Here is a 24,157-nt window from a genome sequence, read left to right as displayed (position 1 = left end):
TTATTTTCCCAAGAGTATCAAACTACTTCTTGACTTGAATGAAACTGCAAGAAATTTGGGAGCGTTCTTCTCAATAGATTTAATTAACAATATTTCTCTGAATGTGCATAGATCCCAGCCCAAACCTATGTTACTAAATGTTTGCAAATAAACGACCAGGAGAACAACTGATCATGTTTTCTTTATTAAAGTCAGCATGTTGATGACATTCCAGAAAAGACAAGTGGATAAAAACATCGTCTTTTATGATCCGAGTACATGCTACTTCAGCTCCAGCCAGAGTGGGGGCTGTTGGGATGATTTCATGAACTCTGACATAAACTGTACCAAAAATAGTGTCAAATTTATCCTGACTTCGCGTTTACAAACAGCAAAATGAGGAAGGAAGCAACGGAAGCAAAGTGCAAGGCCAGCGAAACGTTTTTTAAAAAGTTATATAAGAGGGCAGTAGTAAAGTTATATTTATTATGTGTTTAAATGTGTTTCTCAAGTACCGTTTTGAACTAATTGCCCTTCTGTTATAGTGGCATCGCATTATACTTTTGTTTTGAGTAATATTTTGAAGTAGCAGTACTCCGAGTATGTTTAAGTGACAAAAGCTTTATCTTATGGGTACATTCATTTTTCTAACTATTTTAATACTGAGAAAAAGGTCAGATATGAAACTGATTTTTGATACCATAGAGATAATAAAGGCTTTTTAAACATGCGCAGTCTATGTTCTGACCTACATTATCAGTCTAAAGTTTGGACACAACCTCTCACTCAAAGTTATTTCTACTATTTTTACTACTTTACTACACAATTCCATATATCTTGCTTCATATATTTGATGTCTTCTGTGTGTACTGTATATAAAATGTATAAAGAAAAAAGCTAGAGTTTAAAACCTGCTGAAAAGGCTGAGGGTTTATTTTTAACACATTCATAATTTGACCAAACAAAAATATACAAATTTTTAATTGCTGGAAAAAATTATCGATTAATTTGTTTATGTTGAACAAAATTCAGCACAAATCTTTATCAAAATCACAACATTTGAAGCTTTATATGATCTCAAAATCTGCTCGAAATACTTTTAGATACTGTACATTTTTTACTTGAGTATTTTTTTTTGCATCAATATCTGTACTTTCACTTATGTAACAAAATTGAATACTTCTTCCAGCATTGATCTTACGTCATATATCTGATGTCTTCTTTGTATATAAAACATAGAAAGTAGTTAAAATATAGAAAAAAAACACTGAATGAGTGTGTGTGCCCAGACTTTTGACAGTGTAAATCTTTCAAAAACTTTTTGTTAATGTGATTTTTTTCTATATTAGTTTTCGCATTTGTTAGCATCTTGGTATCGGCACTTTTGAAAACCTTAATCTTTACAATATTAAAAGCTGTTAAAAGGCCTTTTATGGGATTACAAAAATCTTGTGCATTATGTAACGCACTGATTGGTTGGATTAACTATAAATCAATCAGATGCCCTTCCAAACAGTTACTCCATACTTGAGTAGTGTATTCGCTAACTCCTTAAATAGGTAGTATTTGAGTCAAAACCTCTACTTTAGTAATACAGTTCTAAAGTAATAGTATTCGTATTTGTGTATAATTTCTGGCTACTAACTAAACTCATTGGTTGTATCAATAAAAAAGCTCAAATTTTCAGAATAACGACGGCCTCTGGGTGCAGCTACTGCGAGAGGGAGGTAGGTTGGATCATAACACGGGCTGGACTAAAGCTTTGGATTGCGTGACTGAGAAATCGTCGCCTGTAAATAGAAATGCATTTGATTTGGAAGGAAGCATCTTGGTTTTACCCATAATAAATACAAAACAACAATTCTATAGAGATACATTAATTAAGAGCATAAACCAGGCGTACAGTAAGGCATACATACAAAAACTATAGGAACACATTTAGCACGCACTCTTGCTAAATCATGTCTGCATACTGAGATTTGAAGTTTACAAAAATACTTAAGAATCAAAAATAAATTACCGTAGCAAAGAAATGACCACACTGTTTCAGATATGAGAGGGAAAAAAACAGTTTAAAGGGCCCACATTACGCTATACTCTGATCTATGTTTTAATGTTGTTTCCACATCACAAACAGACCTGGAGTTGTGTTTCGTTTCATTCACACATGTTTAACACACAAACCCTGCATATTTAGACTGAGTTCTTCCCTCAAACTGAAAACACTCTGTTCCACCTTGTGATGTCATGTGTTAAGACAGGAAGTGCTCCACTGTGTTTTTAAACTCCATACACCTTCACTAGAATCATTTGGATCCAAATTTAGATGGTTAAAAAAAAAATCACATTTTTAAATAGCGCTTTTCCACCTTCAAGTCACTCAAAGCACTTTACATCAAGGAACCACTCATCCATTCACACACACATTCATACACACATACTGCACTACTGTCACTCTACTGAACAAAAGGTAAAAGGTAGCTTCATGAGCATTTTGAGTTTTGGAGATGTAGACAGACAATAATAATAAAGGGTCACTCAAACATGTGTGAATCAAATAAAACACAACTCCAGGTATGTTTTTGAGGAAGTAACAACATAACATGGCTTAAAGCTCACAAGAGTCAATTTTGCATAATATAGGACCTTTAAAATCATTTTGTACAACTGTAGAGTGAGCTGCTCTACAAGCATTGATTAGCATTGTGTAGATTGAAAAACAAGGCACGTTTGAGCATAAAACATGCTATGTGTGTATTCATAAGGCTTTTCGTCATGCTGTGGTTCACCAGAAACGCTCGAGTGTCACAAAATGTAAAAAAAATCTCCCAGATTTGCGTTAATATTCCATAGGTTTCATTCATGATAGAATTTGATGTTATATTTTCAGATGGAGGGCAGGGGCCAATTCTAGAGGCACAATTATCAATTAAATATCCAAACAAATATCTATAAATTTTGAACCTGATTTTTAGAGATTGGGTTAACAAACCTTTAAAGCCCCCTCTAATATAAATTAATAGGAAGAGGGTCCAATTCTGGGCCCCTAAGACCCTGGGGTCTGGGACAACCATAGACTGTATAATAAAGTGGACTAAGTGAGTGTGACTCACCCTAAGCCTTAAGCTTCATTTGACTGGAGCTGAACACTAACAGTTATAGGGGCGAATTTTGAGCAGAGTTCCATGTTTGGAATTCCATACGCCAGTATCATAGCAACCAAAGAACCAATCTAGAGCAAGGCTGGAGGGAATGATCTCGGGGAAAGAAGGCACCTTATTTGTCTGTTATTAATGTCCATACCTTGACTTACGGACACAATAGTTAATTAAAATTACCAGAATTATGTAGAATGGATTAATACACATTTTAAAACCAAAATGACGAGCCTGAGAGCAGCAGATACAGAGAGAGGGGTGACAATTTTTCAATAGAAAATTAATTGGAGCCAGAGTCGATGGAGCAGGAAGCGTGCCCTTGAGTACTTTCTATTTGGAACGCAACGGCTAGCAGGTTAGCTATATCCATTTATATATACAGTCTATGGGGACAACAGACCCCCCCCCCCCCCATACATACACACCATAAGTAAAGAATTGCCAGGGACAAATGATTTCACCCAATCAGAACTCATTTCACTGTCATAGTTCAACATCAGTAAGAGAAAAGCCTAACCCTGTTCCTCACTTGGAACAAAATTCGATTTAGACCTTTTTAATCTAAATTCAATCATAGATGTGTAATTTAAAAATGCCACACATTTTTTTTTACCCCTAGTTCATTTGTGATGTTAGGTCCTATATAACACAAAACTGGATCTTAAGATCTTTAAGCCATGTTATACTGCTGTTACCTCATTAAAAACATGCCTGGAGTTGTGTTTTGTTTCATTCACATGTTTAAGTAACCCTGTATTATTAATCTAATCAAAGCTCAAAATGCGCTGTTCCACCTTGTGATGTCATGAAGCGGTAGTCTTCAAGTTAACAGCTACAGCCTAAATATGCAGGGTTTGTGTGTTAAACATGTGTGAATGGAACAAAACTCAGCTCCAGGTCTGTTTGTGATGAGGAAACAACATTATAACATAGATCAGAGAATAGTGTCATATGGGACCTTTAATCTGGATTACGGCGATATTAACAAAAAAAGGTAATAATATCTGCAGTAGTCTTAAATTTCACAAAAAAGCCAAATTCTCTCTGTTATCCTGACCTGTCCTCCACCCCCATTTTAAAGCATTATACTCTTGAATATTATGAACGATATGACGACCTTCATCAAATGGGTTTTAACATCAGGTAAACATGTTAACATGTTTTTTAGGCTGAGAGTTTTGTTTTTACATCTCTCCCTTCTTTAAAATGCAGCAGACGGAGGAGAGGAAGAAGGTAAAAAGCTTGAATATCTGTGCTGGACTGGAATACTGACGCAATGCTACATCGTACTATCACTACTACTATTAACTACATGCAAGATGAACCAAACGTGATGTGGACATAAGCTGTGGGCGATATGATAAAAATCAGATCGGGGGACTCATAGTTTTTTCCTCGGTGGAAATATTCTTTTGCTAATAAACGTGTGATTACAATGACTTTAATATTAGGAAAAAGGTAGGATTGGATTCCTTCCTTTTGCCTGGGATCTCAACCACAGTCTGGTCACTGGTGAAGCTCTGTTTTCAAATGAGCGTGATTGACAGGTGGATTAGCCAATCAGGGACAAGCATGGTCTGTCCATATTGAAAAAAAATATCACAGGAGGCTGAAAAACAAGGCGGATTTCTGCAGAATCAATGGGTGAAGCACTAAACTATTAATCTGAGGTGAGAGAAATGTGATTTTATTTGTAAATCATAGGTGATCATCATAGGTGATCATAGGTGACTCCGTTGTTTCACGTGTGTCACTGAAATAAGCAAATCTGATTGGGGCGATCACGTTTGACAGGGTTTGAGACGCAATGGAGGACATGAGACCTGACTGATCCATATTAGGAATCCGACCGCAAGTATCATAGCAACCAAAGAGCCAATCAGGAGCAAAGCTGATGAAGATAACGCCCCTTCCCGCCCTTCCCACTGGTTTGGCAAGGGGTGGGCGCATAATAACGCTGGCAATCATATCTGTTGCTAACGCTAGCAGGAGCAACCTCAGTAAAAGAAGGCAGTTGATTTGTCTCTTATTAATGTTCATATCTTGATTTACGGATGCAATAAAATAAGTAAAATAGCAGAATCATGTAGAGCAGGTTAAAACAAACATTTTAAGACCAAAATGACGAGCCTGACAGCAGCAGTTAGCGGCTAGCAGGTTAGCCATGTCTATTTATATATATATATACAGTTATAATTGGCACTTATATATTGTCCATCCTTGTAGAGATGACTGTAGAAATATCATACTCCTGTGATTGGCAAAATCCACTTGTCACTCGCTCAAATAGGATGAAGGAGCAGTGGGCAGTGAAAAGTGCCCATGTTTCACCATAGATTTACTTTTAACAGAAATAAACCGCATCACCTAAATAGCATTTTCCAAAAGGATCAGATCAGCGGTTTCGATTTATTTAAATGCCATATTGCCCAACCTTATGTGGAGCTAATGTCGTATTGCACATTCCATAGAGGAGCTCACCGATCCATCTTCTGTTTAAAGATTTTTTGAAAAAGGCTCAGTTAGCGTCAAACTCTTCTGCATTTTGTTTGATTTCTGTTGAATTCACAGTTTAACAGATTCTGAAGGTTCACACCAGAAAAAACTGCATTGAAAAGCTCATGCTGTAGACACAAAAATGAGCAGCTGACAAGAGGGAGACAATTTAAAAGGAAAATACCATTAAAATCTATTTACAAAATTAGGAAATTATCTGTTTGGAAAGTGAACAAAAATAAAACTGGTACAGATGTTTTAAACGGCACAAAATGGTGTATTATGAATGCAGAATGTGGAACAGATAAAATGTAAATGCATTTTCAGATATGATAAAAAGGTTTTAGGAATTCCCTTTTAAATTGTCCTTTCTGTTCAACTTTAGCATAAAATTTTGTGTCCATTTTTGAGCAGCTAAGAATTTCGGAAAGTGAAAACAGAATTCAAATTTTGTGGTTTTCAGATTCTAGGACGAGACCTTCAATGGGCGCTGGTTCTCCTGGTCAATATATTTTCATGATTAATATCCAAAATTATGAAAACACTTATATTAGTGTTATTGATTTGACTCTGATTAGTAGTAACAGTAGAATGTAATGATCTGAAATCCTGCAGTAGTTTATGGAAGAACACAGGGTCACAGTGTAGACAGCGTCTTTACTTTAGAACCTACTACTGCCAGGCTACAGTTAATATATAAAACAACGAACTCTCTTATAAAATAAATAAAGTTTGTATGATGATTCAAAATACAATACATCTAACTTAAATTATTGGGGTAAAAACACTGGATTACATTGGACTAGTTGCTAATAAAAATCTCTCCCAGAAAATATCACGTCTTGTCTTGGACTGGTAATTTCATTGTTTTGTTTAGTTTTTTTTTTTACTTTTTTGCAAAACTGAACATATTTTTACCATGTTCTCTGCACATGTCCATAAAAATGTTAGTAGCAATAAGTCCTCTTTTGAAATGTATTCACAGCTGTACAGTAAGTCGTGCTTGTGAATTCATAAAACATGAAATCAGCTCATAATTGGACATAAAAAAGCATCTTTACAGATATGGTTAAAAAGGATCATAATTAACAATATAAAAAATAGGACAGACAGCACTTGCTAATGCGATTCTTGGAGATTTGTCTTTTCTTCAATGGCCTGTTTTATGATTTCAGCCAACTTCAACCGGTCCACCTTATCGGAGAAAGCATGACCTGTGACACACAAAACACAGAAGGTTACAAACACAGAGCTCCACAATTTCATTTTCATCAACGTTGCGTCCCAAACTTCCCAAAGTGTTAATATGCAACTTCAACCCCAAGTTTTGTCCATAGACTGTATATATAAATAGACCTAGCTAACACGCTAGCTGATACAAATAGGAAGTGATCATGGGCACGCTTCCAGCTACATCGACTCCCATTCACTTTACATTGAAAAATTGTCATCCCTCTCTTTGCTGCTGTTGATTACATTGTACTTTGCCATGAAATATCCAAAAGGTAAACTGACAAATCTTTAACCTGATCATTTCTATTAGTGACTAGACACATTAACTTCTTGTATTACAACAAAAATATGCATTTTAAATATATTCATTTTATCTGGCCTTTTCTGCATTAAATAAGATTTGTCTATAGAATGTAATCATAAGTGTAGGTAGGTACTGACCGTCCCAGCTGAGGCCCTGCAGTCCATCTCTCAGCAGTTTACAGTCTCTGTTGAACCTCCAGGCCTCGTACATCACCTCATTCAGTTTCTCATCTTCATTTTCTCCTGCAGCAAAAATATCAACATTTTAGTTCAACAGCAACACAGTCCTAAAAGTGACTGGGTTATAGGGGTGAATTTGGAGCCGAGTTCCATATTTGGAATTCCAAGCACAAATATTACAGCAACCAAAGAGCCAATCCAGAGCAAGGCTGTTGAAGGTAATGCCCCTTCCCACCCGCACCCGCAGGCACTTGGCAACACTGTCAATCAAACCTGTTGCTGACGCTAGTGGGAGCGACCTCGGGGAAAGAATGCGCCTGATTTGTCTGTTATTTATGTTCATATTTTGATTTATGGATAAAATAATAAAATAAAAACCCCAGGATCATGTAGAGCGGGTTCATACGAACACTTTAAGACCAAAATTATGAGTCTGACAGCAGCAGCTATAGAGGGGGGTGACAGTTTTTCAGTATAAAGTGAATTTCGATGGAGCCGGAAGTACACCCATAAGCACTTCCTAATTGGAACGTGGAGGCTAGCAGGTTAGCTATGTCTATTTATATATACAGTCTATGGTTTGTATAGAGCTTTTGTTGTCTCCTTTCTGAACACTGACCAGCTTGGGGTAGTATACACTGTGCAATGACATCTCGTAGTTTTTCTAGTGCTATATTTGCGTCTTCGTCTCCATTTTCTGGGTCATGAATGAAGAAACCATCGGTGGGCTTTGGCCTGTACAAGCAAACAAAAAGAACACATTTAGGTCAGATTCACAAGAATCTTTTAAGTAAAAGTACAGATACGGGAGCAAAAAAAAAAAAAAAACTCAAGTAAAAGTATTATATGAAAAAACCTACTTAAGTAAAAGTATTAAAGTACCAGTTAAAAAATGTACTTAAAGAGTAAAAAGTAAAACTGACTCGCTCAGATTTTGAGGTCTTATGAAGCTTCAAATACAGTGATTTTGATACAGACTTGTCCTGAATTTTGCTCAATAGAAACAACTGAATCAATCTTTTTATTCTAGCTGTTTTTTACTTGTATATTTGTCTGGAAAGATGTAGTGAAGTAAAAGTGAAATGTATCCACTTGAACTTTTATATATCTGTACTTGGGTAGATTGGATGGAGTTTAAAAACACAGTGGAGCACTTCCTGCATTACCACATGACATCACAAGGTGGAACAGTGTTTTCAGTTTGAGAGAAGAACTCAGCCTAAATATGCAGGGTTTGTGTGTTAAACATGAGAGAATGAAACAAAACACAACTCCAGGTCTGTTTGTGACGAGGAAACAACATTATAACATAGAAAACAAAGTAAAATGGACTTTTAAAAAAACAACTTGGCTGTGGAAATTCTCACTGTACCCAAGTAGTTTTCGTTTCCTGAGAATAGGGTTGTTGACAGAGTTGAGGGGTTTGAGGCTGATGTTAAGATCCTGTATCCTCATGTTGGCCAGCTGCTCTGCATGGGCCTGTTGGATCCCTGCTACTACAGCCTGCGAACAGAAAGGCAAAAGACAACATGAGACACCAGCAGACAGATCAATACAAGCCTCTAGATATTGAACAACAATGAAGACTGGAGCATGATACACATTTTACATACACATTATATGAACAGAGCTATTAATGTAAAAATCTATTTAAAAGGGGCTATACCATAGACTGTATAAAGAAGTGGACTAAGTGAGTGTGACATCACCCATAGCATTCAGCTCCAGTCAAATGAAGCTCATCCAGGCTGGCACTTACAGGGGAAAATTTAGAGCACAATTCTATATTTGGAATTCTGACTGTGAATATCATAGCAACCAAAGAGCCAATCTGGAGTGAGGCTATTGAAGGTAACACCCACACCCACTTTCCACCCACATCGCTGGTTTAATGGGAGCGGGCCCTGCACAATGCTGTCAATCAAACTTGTTGCTAAGGCTAGCGGGAGCGACCTCGGGGAAAGGCGGCACCTGATTTGTCTGTTATTAATGTTCATATCTTGATTTAGATGACGAGCCTGACAGCAGTAGAGAGCAGAGCAGAGAGAGGGATGACGTTTTTTCAACAGAAAGTGAAATGGAACCAGAAGCGTGCCCATGCTCACTTTTTCTCTTTTTATTTATTTGGAACGCGGCAGCTAGCAGGTTAGCTATGTCCATTTATACTGTATGTACAGGCCATGACTATACACAGTTTTTATGTGTAATAAATTAAATCTGTTTTGCCCCAGTACAGATATGTTGTAAATGAAGCTCTTCGGGTCAAAAAGCCGTGTCTGCTGTCCGCATCTAATTATAAAGTTATTTTAAAGTCCGTGAACCAGGGAGAAGGTGCGCTGTTAGCATGCTAGTTGTTGTTAGCTGTCGCAAAACTCTGCTCTGGATCATTGTTATAATTGAAAACTGTTATAATTGGAATATTCACATGGTTGAACGCTCTGAAAAAGTCCATTATGCAAAATAGCTCTGATTTAATACCAAACACAATACTTCACGTCAAGAGTAACTTAAATGCCTCCAAACTTGTTCAGTCCCAACGATCGTTTGAGCTCACACCTTATCCATCATCATCTGTGCAGACGGCAGCACATTGTCCAGAGCCTCAGTGCAATTGAGCCAGGGGTGGGCCAGGACTCCCTCTATGGTGAGTCTCTCCTCTGGCTTTACCTTCAGCAGTCTGCAGAAAAACAGAATTAATTAAATAGAATTTTTTTTTTACATTGATCATAAGGGCTGTGCAAGTAAACTCATCTTAACTGACAATTATTAATCTACTACTCAAATACTAAAGTGTTGTTCTGTTCTGAATGATGTGGGCCCTCATTGTGCCCCATGAGACCTAGAGCAAAGCCTACTCTTTCAGGGTAAATAGATAATAATTTCAAATACTTATAATTACAAATATGATCCAAAAAAATGTGATTCAGATTTGTTTCAATATTTGAAAAATATGAAATTGACAGGTAAAAGTGGTCTTTATTTGCTTACATTGCCATGGAAACAACTGCTCCTCTCCACACTGTCATCTCATACCCCTCCTCCTAGATAGTAGCCAATAGTAATCACTCCTGTTTTTTTGTCTCTGTGCACAACGGTAGCCAGCTAGTTCCAATCTTAACACAAGCTGATTATTTCAGTCAGTGGTGTTATTTAAATATTTATCAAGCTTTGAAATTAGCATTAGCTTTAGCCCCAACACAGAAAGACATACCTTTGTAAACACATACGTTTTCCTCACATTTCTGTGGTGTTAAACATGTTGTCAGTGACATCCACCTGCACATAACCTCTGACCTCTGACCCCTAACCCACCCGCACCTTCATGTCCACTGCCTGATCTGTCAGCATTTATTGATTTTAGTGCCACTTTGCAAAAACCTCATACACATTACATTATGCTAGAAATGTTTGCGTCGACAGTCTCTCTGAGTAGGACTAGCCACTACCATTGTGCACAGAGCTGATAATAACCAATTTCAATTTCAAATATAATTCCCTGAAAAGCAGTAGAGAAGACTTACTTTCGCACAATGTCCTTGGCCATCTCTGAGATCTGGCTCCATTCATCTTCGGGAAAGTCAAAGCTACCGGTCATAATCTTCTTCCTCATGTCTTTGGGGATGGTTCGACTGTGGTGCTTCGAGTAGAACGGAGGATAGCCACACAGCATGACGTAGATGATCACGCCCAGGGACCACAAGTCACAGCTCTGAAAGCAAACGAGATGCATATGGTCAAATCTAGTATATGTAAGCAAGATAAATGAAGTGTCCTGCTCAAGCACACAGGAACAAAATCCAGGTAGTTAGATTTAAGATAGACCCACTAAACCACTACCACCCAAATTTTACATAAGCTACATAAGAGGTACTGAGGGTCTGCCAATTAATATTGCTTTGCTTAAAATATTTCACTGTAATAAACTTATCTACTACAGAACACTCCAGCAAGAGCAATAACATCTGTATTGAGACAAGCAGGGGGCCTCATTAGGAATATTACCTAGTTGTTTACGCTTACATTTTGTGCATTAATTCTCAAAGCAAATTATCAATCAGTAAGCTGAACGGTTGCCAGATCCTACAACTCAAACAACTCTGCAATAAACCAAAAAGGTAATGTTTGAGCTTTTAATAAAAAGTTGTTTGTCGTTACTTGAGAGATTAATAAAAGCTAGATAACACATTTTCTCATACAATATTTAGGTTTTTAGGAAAATAGTCTAAAAGTCTATGTTTAGCCCTTTACTGGCATCGGTTGATATCGAGTATTGGCTGATACTCAAAGCCATAGTATTAGAATTGATATCAGAATTGAAGAATTGAAAAAGCTGTACTGGTACATCCCTAAGTACAACAGTTACTTGTCTTTCTGAGATATACAGTAGTTAACATATGTCCTACCTTGTTGTATGTATAGGGAGTGGGTGAGGTAGGTATTATTCCAGATTTTTCCTTCTGGTGTCTTCTTTGTGCCTCAAGTACCTATAAAAAAAACAAATACCCTAAAAATGTAGTCTGGTGTGTTCATAAGAGCTGACTGGAGCATGAGTACCTGAGGTGCTACATAGTAAGGAGTGAACTGGGGCGTCATCAAGTCTCCTTGGTCAATTTTGGCAAAACCGAAATCACACAACTTCACTGGAGCATCCTGGGAACAAGCGACAGAAGGGCTAATATGGATTTAAAGCACATAAAGCAGCTTTTTAATGGTAAATAGAAACAGTTTTATGTAGTACTTTTCCACCTTCAAGACACTCAAAGCACTTTACATCAAGGAACCACTCACCCATTCACACACACATTCATACACCAGTGTACACAGACACTGGGCGCAAGGTGGGTCAAGTGTGGGTGGGTCAAATATAACATTTTTCACTACAAATCAATTTGCCCCTCATTTGGTATAAGATTCTGTTAGGGTTAGGGTTAAGTCAGGGTGTTGGCAGAAAAAAATACCCAAGATTAATCCCATCTCTTATTGACTGATCACGCTTAGAATTTTGTTTTGTACAAAACACAAAAACAATAAATTTAAATAAATTTATATAAAACTAAATTCCACTTTTCATTGTGATCACCCTCACATTCCCCCCAGAGTTCAGGCAGTATTTCTGGAAGAGGAAGACTGAGTGACAGACAGCTCACCAGAGAGTTGTCTTTAAACAGCAGGTTCTCCGGCTTCAGGTCTCGATGTGCGATGTGCAAGGAGTGACAATGTTCCAAGGCCTGACTGATCTGTGAACATGAGGAGATGACACAGAAACTTGAAGTTACAGTCAAGAGTACTGCATTCTGAATACTTGGAAAACCTTTACACCAAATTGCATCATGTTCTGGTGAGACTGATACTACATGCTATTACAAACTGCTTTACGTTTGTTGACCTTTGTCAACTTAACTTATATCTAATTCACAGACTGTATACAGATGTGGTCTAAATGAGTGTGACGTCACTCATAGCATTCGGCTCCAGTGAAATGAAGCTCGTCGAGGCCAACAGTTAAAGGGGCAAATTTGGAGCTGAGTTCTGACCGCGAGTATCATAGCAACTGAAAAGTCAATCCGGAGCGAGGCTGTTGAGGGTAATGCCTCTTCCTGCCCGCACCGCTGGTTTAGCAGGGAGTGTTGCTAACGCTAGCAGGAGCGCCCTCAAGGGGGGAAAAAATAGGTCTTCCAAATGGACAAAGACTTGATGCATTCTGCTAAATTGGTTACGAAGTGGCTTAAGAATAACAAAGTCAAAGTTTTGGAGTGGCCATCACAAACTCATGATCTCAGTCCTATTGAAAATGTATGGGCAGACCTGAAAAAGGCATGTGCGAGCAAGGCAGACTCCAAACTTGGTTCAGTTACACCAGGTTGGTACCAAATATGACCAAAATGAAATGTACTCAAACTTCTGTCTTTGTAATGAAAATAATGAAAAATAACCTTTAAAAATACTTCTATAATAATTCTGGCATTTAGCAAAAATTTGGTAATCCTAATTGGCCTAAAACAGGAGTCTAATTTCATGAAAAAAGTATGTAAACTTCCAGTTTCAACTATATATACAGTGTACAGTCTATGGTCTAAGTAGAGAAGGAAAATCTCACATGCACACATTGCAAGAGGGCACTTCATTTTTTCTCACTAAGAACTTGCAGTAAAATCACATGACACACACTCACATATTTACTATTATACTATTCTAAATATGTCCAAATGAAGAAGTAACAGAATACAGTTACTCAAAATTAGCATCTAAAGTAATTTCGGTACATGCATTCAGTTGCTTCCCTTTTTTCATATTTGTATATAAACTGTACATAATGTAAATATATTTGGTGAGAAACTAATACACCACTTTAACAACACCCGTTTATAATTTTCAATGGAATTCTATAAGAAATATAATCTTCTAACTTATTTCCAACTGGACATATTTGGTACACATTAGCTTTCCTGTAACATGATTGGTCAGGTGATTAACTGGGCTTGTAGAAAACAGGTGTGAAAAAATAAAAACTTTGGAGCTCCAAAGAATTTCAGTGCAAATGTGGGGTTTTTTTTCTCCAGTTTTGTCTTTGGACCCAGCACGCAATCCGAACTTTTTATCAGATGTGCATATCTCTACTTCTACCAGTTCTGTTACTTCCCAACACTGGACTTGAAATGTGTTTGTACACACAGTATCTTTGGAGAAGATCAAGTTAAGTTAATTTCTATAAAAACATAACAACAACTGTGGATCATGAGACTGGATATTTTTTATGCAACCCATTGGTAGTATTAAACTTCCATACTCCAATTTTATAAAGCCCCCACCTGCTTTGTGACCTGGCTGGCCATCTTCTCAGTAAAATGTCGGTGTTGGCTGATTCTGTGGAACAGCTCCCCTCCCTCCATCATCTCCATGACGATGAGGAGTCGAGCCCTGTGACCGCAACAACAAAAGGGTAAATGAGTGACTTATAAAATCAGACAATTAAATGATACGAGCCCTATGTGGGATATATGGCACTACTTTACCTGGGGCTGGACTCGTGTGGGAACTGGACACTGTTGGCATACACCTCCAGAATCTGAACGATATTTGGGTGTTGGGCACACATCATATGGAGGCGCACCTATGAAATAAAGTTTAGTGTATTAAAAAAACAAAACATAAATTATCAGAATCAGCTACAAAAACAACTAAGCTTTGTATAATCACTTGTCATTATCACCCCTTCAGATACTGATGGTGTCATTAAATTAAAGGCCCTGTTCCCAATTTTTCTTTTCCTCATGTACTTGAGCAAAATGTGTCTTGCCCCAGTACAGATATATTCTATACACAGCTCTTGAGGTCAGTTAGAACTATCGACTGTATAAAGAAGTGGACTAAGTGAGTGTGACACTAGCGGGCGCCACCTCTGGGAAAGAAGCCACTTGATTTGTCCGTTATTAAGGTTCCTATCTTGAGTTATGAACACAATATAAAAAAAAAACAAACAGGATCATGTAGAGCAGGTTAATACGAACATTTTAAGACCAAAATGACGAGCCTGACAGCAGCAGTTACAAAGAGAAGGATGGCAGTTTTTCAATAGAACGGTAATTGGAGTCGATGGAGCCAAAAGCGTGCCCATGCTCACTTTGTATTTGTAATGCGGGGGCTAGCAGGTTAGTCATGTCCATTTATATATAGTCTATGGTACCATATCAAAAAATCCTTAAGGTGCTATTGGCTTTAACGCAATATAAATCAGATAAATCTCCTATAAATATTGAGAGAAGCAGGTAACAAATTGAATTATTTGGTAGAATGTTTTTCCATTATAATGTAACTATTCCCTGCTTTTTAGTCTCTGTAATCAGTGGGCCTATTCACACGTAGACCGAGCACTGGCTGATATTAAGGGTGAAGAGTGCAAAGTGCTGACAAAGGAAGCATTTATAAGTAACACAATCAGGGAGACAGAACAGAGCACACGCACAAGGCCAAAGACAACAGGCATTAATCAGCTGCGGACAGGGCTCTCCCTCACCTCATTCCTTGCCTTGGGGCGATCGATGAGGATCTTGAGGGCCAGCCGTTCCTGGGTTGACTTTTTCACACAGACTCTGAAAGAAACAAACCAGGATCAGCCCTGTGTCACTGGAGATGTGAGCAATCATTAGTCTAGATTGAATTAGCTTCTTTCATAAAATATTATATTGAAGTTTAACAAAGAAATACCATTAAAAAAATGTATCTACTGGTATGTATGTGAGATGTTGGGCAATAATACTGCGTTAGTCTTATGAAATTGTAAAGTGATTTTGAGAGTCTGGAAAATGGCTTTATGTATTATTCATTCATTCTATACTCTATGGTGGTAAGCTACTTATACTATAGCTACATGCGAGGATGTCCATCTGCGCCATCAGCCTCTCCCACCACCAGCACTCACACAAAATTGATGAATAAAAGGGGTGGGTGAAGGCCGTATGGCACTATATCACCTGGTCCTGCTTAGCTTAGCTTCTGAGATCAAACAAGATCAGTCACTGACAAGGTGGTATATCAATTAATGCGGTGGTTCCCAATCTTTTTATCCCAGTGGCCGCCATTTTACCTGTGACCATGGTGAGGACCCTGACAAGCTACTGTCTTATAACATAAAACGATATATAATTTCTGGTTAATGCAGATGTTATAGATAATAATGATTATAAAATACTTGATAGAAACAAGTAAGATGCAATTCCTTCATAAAAACAACAAAAAACAAAAACTACACAATTGAGTTTGACCCTGTTTTCTAAGGACCCCTGGGACCCCCTGAGAATCTTTGGGGTTTGATATTGTGACATTATTGTGATATCATGAGTCTTGTATTATGTATTGAATAGTAAGGGACGCAGTCATTTGCAGAGTGGATGGGGATGCCTATTTAATCGTTACAATTTATTATATCCAGATAAAATGCTGTAGCTCAATGCAGCCTTGGACAGGCTAATAAAGCATCCTTAATGAACCCCACCTGTTAAAATATATTGCGCCTAACACCAGACTGCTATTACAGGTCTGTGGCAACTCATTTCCAAGACTCTGCTCTCATATAATACAGCGCATTACTGAAACACTCAGCTGTGACCAAAGTTCAGTTACTGGAAATTCATAGCAACATAATGAATCACAGTCAGAGCTGAAGAGAGAGCTGAGTCATGGAGCGGCGGGTGAATGAGAGGTGAGTGAGAGGTTAAAGAGGGGTGATCGAGGGGTGATCGAGGGGCTAAAGAGGGGTGAGCGAGGGGTGAGCGAGAGGACAGAGAGGGGCAAGTGAGCGGAGAGAGGGGTGAGAGAGGGGCGAGTGAGGGGTGAGCGAAGGGAGAGCGAGGGGAGAGAGAAGGGTGAGCGAGGTGTGAGAGAAGAGTTAGAGGAAAGAGTGCCGAGCGATGAGCAAGGAGCGAGTGAGGGGGGGCAGGGGGCAAGCGAGGGGCAAGAGAGAGGTGAGAGAGGTAAGAGAGGGGTGAGAGACAGCATCAATGTTAGGCAAACAGCTTGCGAGTCATGTAGAAATAAGGGGTGGGAGAGGTTGAGTAAGAATTACCTGAATGAAAATAAATGACTTTAAAAACTGAGAACAAAACACTGAATGAAAAAAACTGAAACAGCACAAGTTAAAGAGGTACTGAGTGTATTATAGGCCCTTTAAAGAATGTTGCTCTGTTTTCTGATCTGTTATAATGTTGTTTCCACCTCACAGCCAATAGCCTTAATAAAACAAGACCAAATCTTAATTCATAATGAACAAATAGTTTAAAAAGAGAGATTCAGGCTTAGTAACTAAACTAATAACGTAACTCTAACTTCTAAACCTACAACCTACCTACATCTCCCACATGTTAGTGCCATAGGACCTCAGGGGCCGGCCTCCTGCTGGTGCCCAGAGTAAAACCAGGATTACACATGGGGGAGTCAGGGTTTCATGCAGTTAAAACCTGGAACAGTCTTCCTGAAGATGTGAGACAGGCCTCTACTTTGACAATGTTTAAATCTAGGTTCAAAACGGTTCAGTTTAGCTGTGCATATGACTCTTAACGTTAATTTTATGATGATTATTTATATTTTTGTTGTTTTTGTTTTTTTTTGTTATTGTGATTTGAATGTCTTTCTCATTCCGTGGAGCACTTTGTATAGCACAATTCGTACACAGAGTAATTCAAATAAACTTGCCTAAACCTAACCCCTTGATTAAGTAGTTACTAAGCTTGAATAATTGTATTTGTTCATTATTAATTAAGTCAGTGTTTGTGCTTTATTAAGGCTGATTACAATGTAGTAGTCATTATAAAATGACACAATGTTTTCTTGTGTTTTTAGAATAGAAAATATGCATAGAATATTTGGAACTGGCTAGAAAGTTCTGAGATTAGCATTTACCAGCTAGCAAGAATCTCGTAGTGGTCTAAATAAAAATTAGCAGTTTAAGTAAGAAACGTACAATCTCTAAGTTAATGAATCCTTAATAGAGCAACTTTAAGTATAAGAGACAGTGAGGATATAGGTTTAGATCTGGATCCAAGACATGGCTGGTAAAAGGCCTAGAGGAGCCAAAAAACAACTGTTTACCAAAAGCTACAAAAGCAAAGAAATTTAAAAAATTCCTATATCACGCAAAATTGACTCTTGTGAGCTTTTATAATGCTGTTACCTCCTCTAAAACATACCTGGAGTTGTGTTTTGTCTCATTTACACATGTTCTAACAGTGACTGCAAAAGTGAGTGTTGCCCATCATGCATACACCCTCATCATGGAAAACACACGAAAAAATGCACATGATGCAGCTTTTAAGTTAAATGCAATCGATCTGGCATCAAAGAAGGAAATAGAGCCACTGTGAATCAGTGGTGTGATGTTGGAGGCGGCAGCGGGAAGAACATAGCCAATGTAAAAAGACAACAGAAGCTTTCACAGGAAATAAAAGCAGATGGCCCGTGTTGGTGATTTTATTTTCTAAACCTGCAGGTACATTCATCCCATCTTGATGGCATGTTGGTGCCGTACTACTGATTTTCAGGCACAGTTTGAAAAAAAATATGTCTTCAAGTAAAACTCAAAAAACCTCCATGTACTGTCTCTCTGTGTAAATATCTCATGTTACAACATGAAAACCTGTGGCTTATATATGTACAAAATGTTTTTTATTTTCAAATTTAGCTAGTGCGGCCTATATCCTGTCTGGATAGTTCTGGTTTTAAACAATACGTCAATTTTCCCACACATAACAAAAAACACTCCCTGGACTTAATATGCTGTACTGGAATAGCCCCATTGGACCTTCAAACCCACTACATCCCCTTCTCTGACCACCTGCTAATTTCATTCAATATCAACCTGTGTTTCAAAAAATCCAACCTACCTTGCACTATACAGTTCCGTAATATCAAGGACATTAACCCGGACCATTTCTCATCACTCATCAATAACCTCCCCTTTCTACAACAGATGAGTTTCTTACACACTACAATACACACCTCCACCACATACTCAACACCATAGCCCCACTCAAAACTCAGTCCGTCTCATTCACTCACTCTGTACCCTGGTACACCCCCGCCCTCAGACAACTCAAAACACAAGGCCGCAGACTGGAGAGACTGTACAGGAAAAACGGACTCATCATACACAAAGACATGTTCACCTCACACATCCTCCATTACAAACAGTCCATATCCACAGCAAGATCCACTTACTACTCTAATTTAATCAGTTAACATGAAGGTAACTCAAAAACACTATTCTCACTCCTCTCACAGATCACAAAACCCCATAACTCACTTCCACCACACCTCTATTCCTCAGAATTCTGCAAACTCCACTCGCTGTCTGAGAAGAGTGCACAACATCCTGCGGGATCAACATCACCCTGCACACCATCTTTTTCACCTGCTGCCCTCAGGGAGAAGGTACAGGTCCATACGGGCCAGAACATCCAGACTGGCCAACAGTCTGTATCCACAGGCTGTGAGGCTCCTGAACTCTGCCCCTCTCCCCTCTCGGCCCCTCTCTGCACCCCTCTCACGGACAAAAACCACATCCAGCTCTCAATAACACTGAACTGGTTGCATTGTTGCATTTTGTCATTATTCTCAAGTCCCTGTCTGTATGTCCCTGTTTTTGTGCACCTTACTGACACCATCATGCTGCTATAAGACTGTCTCATGTTGTACTGAAGCCACACTGGGTCAATGTTTACACTGGGGTTTAAGGGTATTTATTATTTATGGATTGCACTTTATGGGATGCTCCAAACACAATTTCGTTGTTCTTTTGTGACAATGACTACAAATAAACTGAACTGAACTGAATAACCTGGCTGCTTTCTTCACCACCAAAATTCAACTGATCCACCAGCAACTTAACCCCTCTGTTTCAAACCCACCTGTTTCATCTTCCGTTTCCCCAACGCACCTGCTTTCTTCTTTCACCCTGCCCTCTGTCACCCAAATCGCCACTTTCATTCAGAACTCCAAATCCTCCACCTGTCAACTAGAGCCTCTCCCTACTGTCCTCATCAAAACCTCCATCCCTGCACTGTCCCCCCTCATAACTGATAACATTCACTCCTCTCTCACCTCTGGTACTCTTCCCTCCACCCTCAAAATTGCTGCCGTCACTCCGATACTCAAAAAACCCGGTTCTGATCCCTCTGACCTCAATAACTTTCGCCCCATTTCAAACCTACCCTTCATTTCCAAACTCCTTGAGAAAACTGTTGCTGCCCACCCTCCACACCCATCTTTCCTCCAATAACATCTACGAACAATTTCAATCTGGCTTCCGTCCCCTCCATAGCACTGAAACTGCCCTTCTGAAAATCACTAACGACCTCCTCCTCTCTGCTGACTCTGGTTCACTCTCCATCCTCCTCCTGCTAGACCTCAGTGCAGCATTTGACACTATTTCACACTCCATCCTCCTCAACAGACTTTCCTCCATTGGTATCTCTGGTACTCCCCTCTCCTGGTTCCACTCCTACCTCTCAGATCGCTCTCAGTTTATTCAGCTCAAGTCATTCACCTCACACCCCTTCCCTGTCACGTCAGGTGTTCCTCAGGGTTCTGTCCTCGGTCCCCTGCTCTTTTTAATCTATCTTCTCCCCCTTGGTTCCATCTTTAGAAAACATCACATTCACTTTCACTGTTCTGGACACCCAGCTCTACATTTCCAGTAAACCCAACTCCACACTTCCACCCTCCTCCCTGATAGACTGCCTCACAGAAATACAAACCTGGTTCACCTCAAACTTCCTCAAACTTAACGGCAATAAAACAGAACTCCTACTCGTCAGCACCAAATCCACCCTAAGCAAAATAAATCCTTTTTCCATATCCATTGACGGCTCCTCTATCTCCCCATCCCCTCAGGTAAAGAGTCTGGGTGTCATCCTCGACAGCACACTTTCCTTCACCTCCCATATCCCATACTTCCACCTCAGAAACATCCACCGCCTCCGTCCCTCACTCACCCCACACACCACCGCCATCCTCATCCATAGCCTGGTCACTTCCCGTATAGACTACTGCAACTCTCTTCTGTTTGGACTCCCACAAAAATCACTCCATAAACTCCAACTGGTCCAAAACTCAGCGGGCCCGCATTATCACATACACATCCTCCCATCACCACATCACACCTGTCCTGCAACAGCTCCACTGGCTCCCCATCATGCACCGTATACATTACAAAATCATACTCCTCACATACAAAGCTCTCCACAACCTGGCCCCTCCATACCTGTCTGACCTCATTCACATTTCCACACCCGCCCGCTCCCTCCGCTCCTCCTCTTCCCTGCACCTCACTGTCCCTCCTGCCTGTCTCGTCACTATGGGGAGCAGAGCCTTCAGCTGCTCTGCTCCCCAGCTCTGGAACTCTCTCCCCCATGACCTCCGCAACACACACTCACTCTCACACTTCAAATCTAAACTCAAAACTCATCCGTTTAGAAAGGCCTTCTCACCCTGACTACTCTGACCATAACTGCACTGTCTTTTAATCTATATTTGCTTTAATCAATATTTGTTTTTTAATGTATTTTTAAAAATTTTACACTGTTTTATTGTCTTGATGTACAGCGACCTTGAGAGCCTTGAAAGGCACCTAACAAATAAAATGTATTATTATTATTATTATTATATTCAGGTGCGCTCAATAGTCCGAAAACAAAACTCCAGGTATGTTTGTGATGAGGAAACAACATTAGAATATAGATCAGAAAATAACATAATATAGGCCCTTTAATACTATAACAGAGGCTTGAACCGGTGTCGTCTTCTTCATTCAGTGCAATGTTTACTCTTGGTTTATCCATAGGTTCAAAGTTGGCCTCCTCCTTCTCCTTACGTTTGTCTGTGTAAAACTTGGGAATTTTTCACATCTGGAACAATTTGAATCCACTCATTCATTCACTCAGAATTCATTCAGAATTTGCAGTCCACAATCGCAATTTGGATAAGGCACACCACTTCTGTTCAATAGAAAGGTTCATTGCAAAGCTTTCCAGCACTTAGTTCAGTGTGAATACAATGTGAAACAGCCAGCCTAATGTATAGAGCCATAACAAAGATACAGGAAGTCTATGGTTTGGGCAGTAGCTTTGCTGTTAGATCCATAAAGATCCAATACTTGTGGGGTTCAGTTAAGTTTTAGGTAGAGACAATAGCGTTATAGTTGCATACAAATACTATTTTTCACAAATGCATAAGATTAAAACATAACAGGCGTTGATATTAACACTTTTACAATGAATACAACTCTCGAGCGGTAGAAGAATTAAATATTTAAACCCACCGTACAGGTCCACTGATCCCAGCTCCCAACTTCTGTGTCCAGTTTATGTTATACTCATCGAGAATTGAAGTCTCCTGAAAAAGAAACATGTTGATTTTGTTTAGGATTGTTACATAGGCTATAATAGTACCTAGTCCCTTTTCAAACCAAATGAAAAAAATAAAATGAAAATCTAAAGTCAGTTAGAATGAACAACAAGACAACTTTTCACTACTACTGACTGTATGTTTTAGTTGAATCAATGTATGTGTATAATAATATGACATGTAGTTGTCCTGAAACATCCAGAAGAGCATCTAAAATATCCAGGCTACAAGCAAAGGGTTTACTGACACATGAACCACACAGAGCACAGAATGAATGAATCATGGATCTATTAAAATAATAGAATGAACTCTGATGGATTACTCATGGGATGAGGACATGCACAAGTGAAAGTACTCCTCCGGTGAAGGCAGCAGCGTGAGTGACGTGCTGCTGTTATCATACGTTCATGGCAAGCAAGTAACTTGGATTCTAGCTTAATGAGAAAACAAAGTTAAAATTGCGTCCATTATAGTTGTGTCCAGTAGCATTAGGTGATGTACACGCGCGTTCTGACTCAGCTCACGTGACCGTATCAATCAGCTGGTGCGTTGTGATGGCTATTTTATGCTTTAAGCAGTAAGTTAGTCAGTGTCGTCAACAAAAGCACTAAATATTCAGCACTGCGTGGGTTCTACATGCATTAAACAGTGTTGAGCGCACCTCCGCAGGTGAGCGCACGGGATGAGAGGTGGTCGCTTTGGCATTTATAGGCCCACGAATAGTTATATCTGTAAATATGGGCAGCTGGCTTAGGTCCCGAGACCACTGTCCGCCACTACATGTAGATATGCAAGCTCAAAATTAAAAAGTGAATAGAAATGTGTCAACAATAACCAAAAACAATGTTATGGTATTAGATGACCGGCATAGGCGAGAGATAAGATCCGGTGTGTGATGAACATGAAAAATCCAAATGTACCTTGATAAACTTGTCTGCGGTGTTATCTTCCGACATCGTCTCCAGCTTTGACAGATGACCCAGTTTGTTTCTTGGAGAGTTGCCACTGAAAACAAGGCTTTATGACTGAACTTAACAAAGTTTTGACATTATTAGCCCAAACATTTTAGTTGAAATGACTCCCACACGGTGCAGTTCACAAAAGTCCAACCTGACTCTGCGCCTTGGGGTCCTTTTCGCTCTTCTGGTGATCTATAATTGAGTGTGAGGACCATGTAGTTTGAGGATCCTGTCCCACACACAAGAAAAGACAAAAGTGTGGACGGGCACACTGGTTCAAGGAGTCAGAGAGTATTTTTAGCAGTTGTGAAGACGCGAGATTCCCAAATTCCCTTTACCTCTATCATTAGCAGGGCTGTCGATGTCACTCCATGATATGACCAAGACTAACGATCCAACTATGATTCAGTGGCACTCTCACGGGCAAGGCAAGGTTGGATAATTACACAAAAAGAGACGCAGGTCCGCTACAAGGGGCACACTGTGTTCCCATAAACAGAAACGCAGGGCAGCCTTTTATGTCAAAGCGACGGGGCTAACGCCATCGGGCTAACGCACTAGCAACTTTCCCTTCGACGCCTCCCCAATAAAACAAAAACTACAATTCCTCAAAAATAAAGTTCCATTTCGCTATAAATTGAATAGATGACAAACGAAGCTAATGAAGCTTTTGTTAAAGGTGGGCGCTCACTTCACGTCTCTGTGCTACATGGCTAATCCCACTTTGCCAAGGGACTACAGGCTCGACATTACGCTATAGTAGACCTCACCAAACGCCTGCCTGAAATTATACCAGGCAGTTGTTATATTTTTGTAAATCGCAGCGTAAGTTGAATAACACACAAAGACAGACATACATCGACCAACGTTAAGTAAGGACCCTGTCGTATTTTAATTTTTAATAAAACATTAACTTGTAAATAATTAAAGCGAGCATATGATTTGGACCCGTCT

At 39.2% G+C, this 24,157-nt stretch overlaps 1 protein-coding gene across 3 annotated transcripts; it reads right to left on the bottom strand.

Moving 5' to 3' along the window:
• Positions 1-171: 171 nt before the first annotated feature.
• mapkapk5 (MAPK activated protein kinase 5) lies at positions 172-23,982 on the bottom strand. 3 transcript variants are annotated; one of them, XM_055224277.1, is made up of 16 exons: positions 23,542-23,982; positions 23,355-23,432; positions 23,165-23,249; positions 22,159-22,232; positions 15,364-15,439; positions 14,363-14,460; positions 14,159-14,267; positions 12,497-12,586; positions 11,904-11,999; positions 11,753-11,833; positions 10,871-11,058; positions 9,906-10,026; positions 8,722-8,852; positions 7,969-8,084; positions 7,308-7,412; positions 172-6,847 (listed from the first exon to the last, which is right to left on the bottom strand). In XM_055224277.1, exons 3-16 carry the CDS (start codon positions 23,198-23,200, stop codon positions 6,753-6,755), a joined length of 1,416 nt encoding a protein of 471 aa, XP_055080252.1. In that variant the 5' UTR covers positions 23,201-23,249; positions 23,355-23,432; positions 23,542-23,982; the 3' UTR covers positions 172-6,752. The 3 variants fall into 3 exon arrangements, with proteins under 3 accessions (XP_055080252.1, XP_055080250.1, XP_055080251.1); XM_055224275.1 differs by having other exon boundaries at positions 23,165-23,274; positions 23,355-23,892; XM_055224276.1 differs by having other exon boundaries at positions 23,165-23,269; positions 23,355-23,892.
• Positions 23,983-24,157: the final 175 nt, after the last annotated feature.

The sequence above is a fragment of the Periophthalmus magnuspinnatus genome, chromosome 9 (genome assembly GCF_009829125.3).
Source record: "Periophthalmus magnuspinnatus isolate fPerMag1 chromosome 9, fPerMag1.2.pri, whole genome shotgun sequence".
NCBI classification, from domain to species: Eukaryota; Metazoa; Chordata; class Actinopteri; order Gobiiformes; family Gobiidae; genus Periophthalmus; species Periophthalmus magnuspinnatus.
Note: the sequence above shows the minus strand (reverse complement) of the source record. Positions and strands in the feature narration are given on the sequence as shown.